Here is a 13,590-nt window from a genome sequence, read left to right on the forward strand (position 1 = left end):
TATGGTACTGTACTGAGTTGGATGTTTTCTTTTCAATGTGCTACAGAACAGGGCCTAGGAGAGGGGGGTAAAGGGGGTAATTTGTACCCGGAGCCCAGGGTCAAAAAGGAGGCCCAGGAGCCAAAGGCAGGTGCCCAGAAATTTCTTGGGATGCTATCTACTCATACTTGTTGCCCACATGGAATGCTGGGGATACTACCACAAGTGTGTGGCTGCAGCTACTGGCAAACTATATATGCTGGGCCAAGGAATGCATACATGACACTCTTTAACACAGTGTCAAATCTGGGAGGAAACTGGACTGCTACAGTAGCTCTTTGGCTTGCAGATCTGCTTACCACAAAGGAATGCATAGGAGCTCAGGGACACATCTGCCACAGAAGCAAGTTTTGGTACACACAGGACACTTTCCATTCTAGTGTGAGTCTAAATACGACGACACTAATTTTCTGCATAATTTTCTATATTTAAAAGACTTTAGAGAGACTTAGGAGTGTGTTTGTTTTCCGTATTACTTTATTTAACTGCCAATGCCACATACGTGTGTAGACCTGGGCTCCAAAGACTTTTCCAGCTGTCACCACCCTCCCCCCACACTATTTCACCCCTCTCTGCCTCCATTCTGCTCTCCTGCACACCCTCCCCCGCTCTGTTTCATTCCTTCCCCTTTGCAAAGGGGCCCAAAAGAAACTTCCTACCCCGTGATAAAATTTATTTCAGAGGCCCTGCTACAGAACATGGTTCATCAGGTCATGGACGCTAGAATGTGAAGTGTATGGAGTGCCATAGGTTACACAGCACCTACCTGCTCTAGGGCTAAGCAGGGCTATGCAGCACCTACCTGCTCTAGCTGGCTGAATCATAAGTAATTACAGTTGGTCCAGAGGGGGCAAAAGTGCAAAAGCTATGGATAACAGCTCCTGCAATCAAATCTGGCTCATGAAAAGTGGCAGTGGTGAAGGAGGAAATGAAGGAAGACAGGGGGCATGATACAAGCAGAAACAAGTTTACCTAGTCTGATATAGGGACTAGCTTTAGCTGCAGTAATTATTCTGTGGTGAAAATCAGTCCGGTCAGTATAACTTCAGCTAGGGTACCAGACCTGGTGGAGGTGGAGGTGGTTGCTGGGACAACCCCAGCAACAGCAAATAGATTAACTTACTTACATAAGCTGCTTCCTTCCATAAAAAAGCTACAATCTAGATTTCAGGGAACTACAGCTGATTATACTGTTTATACAACAGTGCTGTGCTCCAACTACTTACAAGCTTCTAGAAAGTAGAGTTCCCTGGAATGGAACTTTATTACTTAGAAAAGAGAGCTCCAGCCTCTGAAACCTATTTTCAATCTAATTTTAACTAGTATCCACTAGCCAAAGTGAGGAGATAGATCTCAGATCAAGATCCTCTCCCCAGCTGGCAAGAAAAAAAAGACCATTTTTATTCCTGATTTCAGCACTCATATCTTAAATATCATCAATTACCCTTGTTCTTACATGCCTCAAACCTAACTGTAGTCATGCTGGAGTACATAACATGGGTTTTAGGCAGGCCTGCACAACTTATGACCTGCCAAGACAAATGCAGCCCATCAGTCATGCTTAGTGCCCTGTCTGATGCTTTGACCTCCACCCTCCTCTGTCCAAGGTAGACAATAAATATGAAACTTGAACAGAATCATCTGTGGGTGTGCCTTAAAGTACAACCCAGATGTGCTCTTGGGCTAGTGCAAGTCCCTTGCACTAGCCTGGAGGTGTCACAAAAGTGCCGTATGGCACTTTTGCACCAGTGCGGTAGTTGAGATGCTGAATCTTGCCCCATTGCGCTGGCAGAAGGATGAGTTCATGATGGCCAAGTTAGACTGGCATGGAGATCTGGGGAGGGTGAGGGGAGAGTGGAATGGGGCTGTTGGATGGAGGGCGGGCTGCGGGTGGGCCAGTGGGAGAACTGGGTCTGTTAGGGGGACAGATCCTAACCCCCTCCCAGGTGGCCTGGCCTTACACCAGTCTGCTTGGAACTGCACCACCTATTTAGGTGGTGCAGATCCAAGTAGCCGCCTAGGGGTAGCTGCTGCACAACATAGGGTAGGGGCAATGAATCCCCCTTACTCAGAGTTGTGCTGCAGCCAGAAGGCCTGCCTGCTCCAGACCAGAAGGCCTGCCTGCTGCAGGGCAGGTTAGGATTGGGCTGTTAAAGTCATTTTTGTTACACTGTCCACTTGAAATGAAGGTATGCGTATGATTCACATTTGCTGGATGACTAAACATCCAAAGAAAAAATTCAGTTCCACAAAAGCAGTCCACTCTTTAGACAAGATACATACACTTTGGATTTAAAAGGCTGTAGCTTAATACTTTCAACACTTTATTTAATGTATTGGGTGATTATCTTGAACATATGTTTTTTATGTTGTCTACATTAAGGAAGGAGAGTAATCCACGGAAGCAAAGGAACGATCCAGCAAGAATGGAAGGAAATGGCACCTGAAAACAACGGTGTCTTTAGATTTCCCCAAAAGGAAGTTGCCTGAGCTGGGCAATGGGACAAAGGGATAAAGAAGATGAAAACTCTGATGCAAAACAGGAAAGTAACTGCTGAGACCCCCTGAGTGAATCCTCGAATGGTCCCATGCTGTGTGGCAAGACCTTCTTAGCATGCTACAGAAACTGGTGATGACTACACCTTACCATGTGGCAAACTGGCTCCTAGCAGTATAGTCTGCATGTTACAAGTAATGATAACCAGTAGTCCTCTGGGAACAGAATGCAGTGATTTCATCTCTGTAAGCATCTGAGCTCCCCTTGGATAAAGAGACCATTAAACTGAGAACAGAAGGGTAAATTTTAGCCAATGATTTCTAATTGGATAGTAACGCTTACTTGTGTTCAATAGAACTGAAACATGCTGATATTTTACTGCTGTATATTTATTGATCACTGTTGAGGATCAAAGGAATCTATAAAACATTTTTTCCTGCACTAAGCTCCATGAGCAAAAATAAACATAATATTTGCAATGCTGCTGTACATTCCTATTGTAACAATTTTATATTGAAAACTTACATCATTTTCAGTACTGCATGCAGTTTGAAAGTCATGCATTAATTACTAAAAATAGAAATTGGAGAAACCTACCACTTTTAATACCCTGCCTCTATATTCAAATTCCAATATTTCTTATTTCTAATGTGAATACATCTAATAATTTATATTAAAGAGTAATCTAACAAGAAAAAACTAGCTACTTCAATCAGCGTACAATAATATAATAGATTTTTGTTCCTTTTAACTGAGAGGGGAGTGTTATCATCCTTTATGGGAAGGAACAGACTGTTAATAGCCATAGAATAGTTACCCTTAAGCCAGTGGTTCTCAAACTCGCTGGGAGAGTCTGAGAGCCACTAAGTACTTGTGTGGGCAGGGGGGGAGGCAGCGTGGGCAGGGGGAAAGCAACGGCGCGATCTCCATGATCGCACCACCCAGGGGGGCTGCAGGGGCTTGGGTGCACTTACTCAAGACTCCTGCAGCCTCCCCAGGCTGCGGGGAGCCCGGCGTGACCTGCAGCAGGGCTCCCCGCAGCAGTGAAAGTAAATGAATGCAGTGAATGTGCAGCGATTGCGCTCCACGATAGCTATGCATTTACTTTTACTGTTGTGGGGAGCCCTGCTGCAGGTTGCACCGGGCTCCCCGCAGCTTGGGGAGGCTGCAGGAGGCTTGGGTAAATGCACCCAAGCCCCTGCAGCCCCCCCTGGGTGGCGCGATCATGGGGATCGCGCTGCTGCCTCCTCCCTGCCTCCAGGCTGCCCCCGCCCCTTAAGGGGGCAGAAGCCAGGGCTCACAGGCTGGGGCATCGTGACACCCCAGTTTGAAAAGCCCTGCCTTAAGCAATATTAATTGTCTTCTGTGATAATCAAAACTTTTTACAGTGCAATTCTATGCAAGTTTACTCAGAAGTAAATCCCATTCTGTTCAATGAGATTTACTCGGAGGAAAGTGTGCATGGGACTGCACCTTGGTTTGATTAAAACAAACAAACAAATGTTTATAACCAAAGAAATTTTTACCAGTGTTTTGATCAAGGAGTTTCTAGAGCTCAAAAAATGTTTGCATGGATTTATAGCTCTTTCTGTTTCTGTGAATGCTATCTGCTTTTTCCTCAATAGATCTGAATGAATCTCAGGAAAGTAATATTAAAACTAACAGTAAGAAAAACAAGACCTACACTTGTCAGAAAACTGTGGCTGTAAGATGATCCTGAAAAGCCAGTCTGGTTTTAATGACTATTATGTTATGAGTGCTGGTATGAGTGCAACCGCACTCATAAAATAAAACTTTGCATAACTATTTTGGAATATAAAAGAACACATATAATTTAGAATGCTTCAATCACCACGAGAATTGAGTTCCTATGCTAGTATTACTGATTTAAGGCAGTGTTGGTACTAGGTTACCAAAGGTCCCGGGGCAAGGCCTTGCACTGCCTCAAGCTGTGGGTTACAGGCAGCAGTGGTGCCAAGCAGGGGCTCTTCCTATCCTCTCTATCAACAGTTATAGGAAAAACCATGCTGGATCAGGCAAAATGCCCCTCTAGTGTTTCCATATGTGGCCCACCAACTGCCTTTGGGAAGAACACAAGCAAGAGAGAAAGCACACTTCTCTCCAGTCATGTTTCCCTGCAGCTAATATTTAGAAGCATATTGCCACTGAAGTGAAGGCAGTGCATAGTCATTGAGACTAGTTGCCATCAACAGATCTGTCCTTCAGGAGTTTTTCCCGATTCCCTTTTAAAGCCAAGCTAGTGGCCCATCACCACATCTTACGCGAATGCATTTCACAGACTAATAATGCTGTGTGAAGTATCTACTCTAAATATTCCACCAATCCATGAGATGAAATCTCACTTGTTCTAGATTTGAGAGAAAGCAAAAAAAAAAAAGCTCTATCCACCCTCTCCACACCATTCAAAATTTTATTTCTCAATCTTATTCCCCTCCTTAATTGCCCTTTTCCAAGCTAAAATGCCCAAATGTTGTAGCCCAGTGGTTTTCAAACTGGTGGGTTGTGACCCACCAGTTTGTGTAAAGGTCCTCTGCGCCCTTTAAGGGAAAGGGGCAAGGGCAGCGATGTGATACCCAAGATTGCATCACTAAGGGGAGGGTAAGGGAGTGCATTCACTTACTTTCACTCACTGTGGGCAGCTGCAGGCTCCAAAGGTACGGGAGCACTGTGCAGCCCTCTGCAGGGCTCCCTGAGACTCAGAACCTTCAAACGACATGATCGCAAAGCACTTCAGGTTTCCAGAAGGTGTCTTTGCAATCACGTCATTTGAAGATTCTAAGCATCATTTGAAGAGGCACCTCCTGGAGCCTGCAGCAGCTTGCAGTGAGTGAAAGTAACTGGAAGCACCCCCTTCACCCCCCTTAGCGATGCGATCCTGGGGATCACATTGCTGCTCTGCCCCTCTCCCGCAAAAACTTACTTAGGGAGTAAGTAATTGATTTGAATTGTTTGATTTGAATAGCAGCAGTGGTGGCAGCAGCTGGGGTGGGAAGCAAAGAACTGCTAGGAACCCCTGCACCCAGAGCTCAGGTCCCCTCATTCCACTCACACAAACACACATATCCAAGGAATACTTTTTGAGGTATGGCAGAGCAAGGGTAGAAAGATAGTTATCTTGGAAGAGGGCAGTCATGTGAAACAAACACATGAGTCTCTCCATGGCAAGGGTTTGAGTCCCTGTTGGGATATCCTCCAGCTGGAAGGAATCCATAACCTGGGGGGTGGGGACATGAACAAGTCAAGAGGAGAGCCCAAACATCACTCAAGCAAAGAAGAGTCCTGGTAGCTCACTGAACAAAAACACAGGCCCCATGGTGCATAGCTGATCATTTGAAATGCAGCCTCCTTGGCAGGGGTATTAGTAGTGGGGCTGGTGTGCTGTGATCGGCTACCAAATATAGTCTGTATCCTATGCTCTACTGTAGGAACGTGGGATGGCCAAGGGGTGGCAGGAGGTGCAATTTTCTTATGTGTTTCCCTTTCCCAATGATTTTTTATGGAGTTACTCCCATCTACACCAGCTCTGTTGTTGACAGAATGCCTTTCAGGTGTCAGGGGCGTTTCTGTGGATATGGCATATGTTGACTCTTCCTCAAATTTCCCATTTCCTTCATACATCCTTCCCACCTTGCACCCTCATATCCTCCCCATTTTGGCTTGTCTGCCAGCAAAGTTGCAGCAGCATCTGAGTTATGCCTGAGCTTCATGCCACTTCTCCAGCATAAGGAGGCCCATAGGCAGCTCCAAGGTTTATGCAGAGGTAAGTAAAAATATTTTTAGTCTAGATTAGGGGTGTCAAACTCGTTTCATACAGAGAGCTGAACAGCATTTATGATGCCTGCTGAGGGCCGGAAATGATTTCATTAGGCAGAAAGTAATGTCATTAAACAGGTCATAACCTGAAATAAGCACTTTTTTCTTACTTAGGAACACATAAGCTGCAAATGACACAAGAGACAATATGCAAATCTTGATCATATTTCAAGATATGGGAGAGCCCAATTATCATATGAGCTACCTTTCAGCAGTGACACCTCAGCATAGCCCAGCAGTGTAGAGTCCGAGGGCCAAATAAAAATCTTCTGCTGGCTTCATCTGGCTCCCAGGCCTTATGCTTGACAGCCCGGGCTAGATTAATATGGCACTAATTAGAGAGATTCTTCACAGAAAAAGATGATACAGTTCTCAGGGAAAGCATAGAGGACTAGGTTAAATAGCTGGTCTTCCTGTCTTCTAGTTTAAAGTAAAATGTTCAGATTCTCAAGTTTAATATAGCTATTGAGCTATTGGTCCTGAAGAATTAAATACGTATATAAGAACATTGTCATTTATTAGCCCAATTTCTATTAGTTAAGTTTATGCAAGGAATAAGATTATACAGAGCTCTTTACCAAGCAGAATGCAACATGAAAGACAGCTGAGAAAATTATGAACCATCAAAAGAATTTGTATGCCAGCTTTATACCAACTAATTCTAGTCAACAAGGGCAAGCATGACAATCTCCTTCCTCCTTAGGCTAATAGGAAGTCATTTACAGATGCCCAAAGTTAAATCTGGTCAGATGCTTAAGTGAAAATGGAGAAGTGACAATCATACAAATAATTCCATATTCCCAAGGAGGCTTTTGATTTCTTTTTTGAAACTATAGCCCTCTCCTCACTACATGCATAATAACTAGAAAGACACTTCTGACCCACAAAGGAGTTTCAAATGCAGTTTGCAATGTGGCAGAGGCTGCTGCTTAAAAGAATATACAGGTCCAACCTTGTTAAACACAGATCTTTTATACACAGATTTGACTCAACACAAATGGCCACTGCAAATGAGAAAGAATGTGCTGATCCCTGGAGGAAAAATGCATCCCTTTAAAATCACAGTTAAAAAAACTGCTTTTTACTGTAGTAGAGAGACAGTCATGCAAGTGATTACAGGTATAACCTAATTATCCACAGATTTTCTATATCAACCTGATGAGAAGTGCCCTTTAAATTAAAGGAAAACAGTCATTTAACAATAGCCTCCTTAATGGGAGAGAAGGCAGCCAGCTGACAATCCAACAATCATTCTCTCTCCAGGTTTCACTCCTCCATTCCACCTGAGCAAGTGAAAGAAGGCTAAATGGCAGTGATTATACTGAGACTCCTGGTGAAGGGAGGGTTTGCTGCCTCCTAGTGAAGCCTAAGTGCCTGGAGAGAGACTGATTGCCTCTATGTGCATTTCAAAAGGTCAGTAAGGCTGTTTTTAAATCACCTGAGCAAAGGGACTTTGTTTTTTAAATTGATTTGTTTTAGTGCATTTTTTGCCATCCATGTGAGTCCTGGGAACCCTCACAAATAATGAGACTCAATCTGTAAGTCCATGGATATTCAGGAGCTTGGGTGGGTATGAAAGGGCTTTCTGGATTGCATCCCAGTTATGATTTCTAAATAAGGTTAAAATCACAGGCAGGAAAGATGATAAACTTACCAATATTGCTATATTTAATTCTCCAGTTGAATGATATGCTAGACCTAAACAGTAGGCAGCTTCTCCTTCCATCTTCTTATTCCCTGCTAAATAAGAACAACAAATGCAACAATTACTATTATGATTAAAAATAAATTAGACTGCAGCAGCAGTTTCCAAACTGATAGTTGGGGGAACTGGAAATGGGCTATTCCTCCCGAAGGGGAATGGCCCAGGAATGGGTGCCCTGATGGTGCTGCAGCAATCGTGGAGCCATAGGAACATTTTAGTGTACCTGGGGAGGGATCTTGAAGCCTCCATGAGGCGCTGAGCCCTCCACGAGCGTCTTGGATCCTGCGGAGCAGAGTTCCGCAGGCCTGCCTCCCTCCCTCCCCCGCTATGCCTCCAAACTGACCCCTCCCCTTGTCACGCCTCCCCCCACCGGCCTCCCCCCTCCCTGGAACACTACCTCCCCAGCCCTGTGCCCTGCCCTGCTTACCATGCAGTGGCTCGGCGGTCTCCATGGGCCCAGCCCATGGAGGCTGGGCAACTGCCGCACACTAGCCCAGCACCGGTCGGCACTGGGCTAGCATGGGCGGGAGCCCAGCGGTTAGGCTAGCAAATGTGCCTTATAGGATGTATAGCACGTCCGCCACGGCACAGAGCCGCGGCACAGAGCTCAGGATTGGGCTCTTAGTCCCCAAATTAAGCTCTGAAAATCTAAAAAAAAAAATCATCACTATGCAGACATAAATGTGTCCCCACAACTGTTACTTTTTAATATGACATTCCATTTTAAAGTGCTGAAGAAGACATTCTCCAGGGTGGAGATCTGACAGAACAAATCTCAAAAGAAAAACATATTTGTGTTGAAAAGGAATTAGGATATACTGCCTAAAGAGTGTTTCACATGGAAGAAAGGAATGTCTATTCAGCATTCAGACCAATGATCTCCAGAATAAATATCTTCAAAGGGAATATGCTGAAAGAATAATCTCCAGTCACAAATTGAAATAAAAAAGTGGTATTTTCTTTTAGATAACCCAGTGATCATGCACTGGGGAAACATACAGCTTAGCATGGAATGTGAAGTTCCTTACAAAGACAACACAAATTTACATACTAGACAACTGTTGGTAGGATGTAAAGCTCAAAAGGGTACTGATCTGGTGTGGAAGACCATCTGGGAAACACCCACAGTGACTGTAATATACCCATATATACCTCATAGGAGAACTTCTAAACAAAGTCACTCACTCCATGTGTATATGAAGGGCCCTAAGACTGGATATGTGAAAACAACTCCCGCGGGCTTCTGCTCCAAAACTAACAGTCCAATCCTAACTCCTGATATGTTATAGCATGCAGCCACACCAGAAAAGCAGATGCTCCCTGCTATGCTGGGGGGGGGGGGCGGCACAAGAATGCAAACTGGAAGTAAGTAAATATGTTTTTTTTTACTTACCTCTATGTAAGCTTACAGGCCACCTATGGATCTTCCTGAACCCATGCTAGCCACTTTGCTGATGCAAGTCTCAGAAAAGCCAGGGGGTATTCAAAGGCATGGTTTTGGGGATAGGATCATGATGCAAGTCTCTCCCATCCCCAAAGTGCCCCCTGCACTGCCCTGTTCCTCTTTTCCTGTTCACAGCATGCCCCTGCCAACAAGGCTGATGCAATCCAGAATCCATGGCAGTGGAGCTCTGATGCTGCTGCCACTTTGATGCAGCAGTTCAGACTGGACCAGTGGTGGTGTGCTCTGCACACCATCACTTGGTGTTTTGCAACAGCTGGATACTCCTCCTGCTGTCACAAACAGCCTGTAGGATTGGACAATAAAATGATTCTCCCAGTTCTCTTGCATGGGTTTCTTCATCCTGAGATCTTCTGGCTTAGCTCCTAAGGTGGCAGTCTATAACAAAGACTGCATATCAACCCAGACTTTACCTACTGAGGAAGTACCTTATAATTTTGATATGCCAGGGAGTCAGGCATGCCCAAGGTGTGTTTTTGTGCACGTGTGCATGTAAGATGCACACATCTCAAAATGGATTTTGCAATTTAGAACACAAAAATGCTCTAATCTTTCCCCATATCCTAAAATCTTAACTACAGGCATCCTTCACAAAAATCTTTTCCTATTAAGGTTTTAAATTAATTATGGTTAAGAAACTTGAAAAGCTAATCAATTCTAAAATAACAGCAAAATGACCTTATGTATATAATTAGCTCACAGTCTTTCTGAGGCCTCAATTCTACTGAAGCCTTGCACTGCACAAACCAGTATTCTGGTAGTGCAAGGTGCTTTCAGGAGGTTCCAGAGACCTCCGTCGATGCTGGTAAGTTGGTGGGGGAGGCATGATGTGGGCAAGGAGAGGGAGGGCAGGGGGTGTTTCAGAAAGGATGGAAGTGGGCAGCAGAGGGGAAAGGAGGAGGTGAATCTTGGCATCACTGGCATGCACCAAATCTTATCCCCTCCTTCTCAAGCCACCCTGCCCCTTTTTTCTCCTCAGACTTATGCCAGCAAAACTGCAGGCATAGATCTGAGCAGACCCACAGGCAATCAAGCACCCTACTGGGGGCTAATTAAACAATATTTTATTTAGTCAAATCACTGTATTCAATATCTAAGATCAGAATCTATGCACGTGTAGGACAGTAATCAAAATTATCAATCAGCTTTACCTCCAGTCGGCTGTCTGGAGCCCCCACCATAATATGCAGTGCAGCCTCCATTGGTGTGGTTGCATGTTATAACATGGGGGGATAGGATTGGGCAGTAATGTGTAGCACCAGTCAAGCAATAGTGAATAATCAGTGAACAACTACAACCAGAAGACCAGAAGTGTTACCAGTGACCTTAGTTCTGATTACAGACACATAGTTTTACAACAGTATTCCCAGGAGACTGCATTTTTTGAGTTAAAAGCTTTCAAGAAATATATAGATTCCTAGTTGTCAGCAAGTAGGTACTTCTGTTTTATAAGAAGATTTAGAAATATATTGATAGCATTTGTCTTGAATTTCATAGACAATAATCACCAAACACTTGACAATGTTTTTTACTTCACTCATGGGAAAGCCAAGGCCTGCACATTAAAGAAAGAAATGCAGGAGTGTTATTTTCTACCCACCTTCTTTTGCCATTTCAAGAGCTTTTATTAGAGTTTTGATGGCTTCCTGGGGTTCTTTATTTTCTAGCATTTTGTCTGCTAGTAATGTGTAAATTCTCCAGAGATGCTCACAGGCCACTGTATTGAGATTCTGACCTGTATCATCTTTCCATACCCGTCCCACTGTCAGTTGATAGAATGCTTCATAATGTTCTACAGCTTTCAGGAACTGGCCTGAAGAATACAAGTCAGTCATAATTATAAGAAATGTATTTTACAAAATACTCGAAAAACTCACCATCAAATAATCCCTATAAGATTTGATTCTTATAATTTATTAAATATTATTAAAGTTGTGGAAATTCTACAGTCCAGACCTAAGATTTAAGGGAAGGGTGTGTCCATAGCTATACTACAGGATCATTGTAATCCAGACAATTTGCTGATATGCTGATTAGGAGGACTTACACTCTCATATAACAGCAGGGGACATCCACTAAAAGTGAGTGTTGGGAGGGTTAGGACAGAGAAAATATTTCTTTACTCAGCGTGTGGTCAGTCTGTGGAACTCCTTGCCGCAGGATGTGGTGACGGCATCTGGCCTGGATGCCTTTAAAAGGGAATTGTTTCTGGAGGAAAAATCCATTATGGGTTACAAGCCATAATGGGTATGTGCAACCTCCTGATTTTAGAAATGGGCTATGTTAGAATGCCAGATGCAAGGGAGGGCACCAGGATGCAGGTCTCGTTTCCTGAGAAAACAGAAAGTTGTGATTTTTTTGCCTGTAAGGCTCCATCTGAGCCTGGTAGAGGCCACGGACAGATGTCTACAGCTTCAGCTTTGTGTCCCACCGCAGTTTGAGAAACCCTGCATTTCATCTTCCACATAAAAGCCCCTCAGATATTTATAATTATTTCACCTCTTAATGGTCTCTTCTCCAAACTAAATATGCCCAACTCCTTCACCTTACCCTAGTAGGATATGGTTTCCAACCCCATCACCATCCTAGTCACCTTCCTCTGGACCCGCTCCAGTTTGTCAATATAGCTCCTGAACTACAATGCCCAGAACTGGACACAATATTCCAGGTGCAATCTGACTAAAGCAGAACACAGTGTTATCATTACTTCTCACAGTCTTGATACTATGCTTCTGTTGATACAGCCAAGAAACACATTCATTTTCTTTGCCACCATGATGCATTTGCCGGCTCATTTAGCTTATCTACTAAAATGCTCAGATCTTTTTCACATGTACTACTGCTTAGGCAAGTATACCCAACTTTATAAATGTACTTCTGTTTTGTATCTCAAATGCAGAATTGTACATTTACCTCTGTTGAAGTTCATTTCATTTGCATGCACCCAGTTTTCCAACCTGTCAAGATAATTTTGGGTCCTGTAACTGATTTGAGGATGCTAGCTGCTCCTCCCAGTTTGGTATCATCTGTAAATTTGATAATCATAGCCTCTAGTCCCTGATTCAAGTCATTTATAAAGATATTGAACTACACTGGGCACAAGATAGATTCTGAGGTACCCAATTTGTCACTTGCCTCCAGGTCAATGAGAAGCTGTTGACAAGCAGCCTCTGAGTATGGTCTGTCAGCCAGCCATGGATCCACACAACAGCAGGCCACATCCCACCACCCTGTTGAAGCCCTACTGAAATCCATACATACACAGTATTCCCTGATACACCAAGCTAGTCACTCTATCATAAGAACATTTGTTTCAATTTTTTTGCTAATGCATAATATTTAGAATTGATTTAGGCTATGCTGGAACACCTCCTTTCACTGAAATGTTAAATGCTTAAATTGCTATAGGACAAGTAAAATAAGTGACCTTAGCCGCAGGGTATTGGATGAGGTAAGGGAACTAAGATGAGCTAACAGAAGACCAGCAAGGAGGTGGTTGCAATAGTCAAGGAAAGAGATTACCAGAGGGTGAGCTACAGTTTTTGCAGTGGGCACAAAAAGGAAGCACCAGATTTTTCCAGCATTTTTGGGACATGATTTGGTGACAGACAGTATATGGGAACCAAAGGGCAGAGAGGAATCAAAGATACAGGCCAGTGCTGGCCCAGGCTAGGATTGGATTGTTAATGTCTGTTCTACAGAGTGGGTGGTAACACTGTCAATGGACAAGGAGGGAGTGCAAGAGGACAAGGACTTGGAGGGGAAATACATTAACTATTTGCATGGCTCCACATTTTCTTGATTCTAGGGAAACTGCTTTTAAATAGTACATATTCATTTGTGGAGGAGAGGTTAAGAGAGGGGAAAAAAACAAAATAAGGGAATAAGTGATATGCTCATTATCGGTACTTAACATTTGTCAGAATGACTGGGCCACAAACCAGTGCACAGTTAGGTGTGCTAAAAAGACTGATTTCCTCAGCTCATGTCTTTGGTGAATTAAGATGCCCAGAAAATGAAAATCAATAAAGCATCTTTAAAATATCTTAAATA

The 13,590-nt window shown here is 43.7% G+C and overlaps 1 protein-coding gene across 1 annotated transcript in view; it reads right to left on the reverse strand.

The window, feature by feature from the left end:
* TTC29 (tetratricopeptide repeat domain 29) overlaps positions 1-13,590 on the reverse strand; it is a 138,304-nt gene that overhangs the window by 85,418 nt on the left and 39,296 nt on the right. The window contains exons 5-6 of the mRNA XM_066632422.1: positions 11,138-11,350; positions 8,025-8,110 (exon numbers count right to left, since the gene is read on the reverse strand). Coding sequence (XP_066488519.1) covers positions 8,025-8,110; positions 11,138-11,350 — 299 coding nt within the window. The remainder of the gene's footprint in view (positions 1-8,024; positions 8,111-11,137; positions 11,351-13,590) is intronic.

Source organism: Tiliqua scincoides, chromosome 6 (genome assembly GCF_035046505.1).
Source record: "Tiliqua scincoides isolate rTilSci1 chromosome 6, rTilSci1.hap2, whole genome shotgun sequence".
In the NCBI taxonomy this organism is placed as follows: domain Eukaryota; kingdom Metazoa; phylum Chordata; class Lepidosauria; order Squamata; family Scincidae; genus Tiliqua; species Tiliqua scincoides.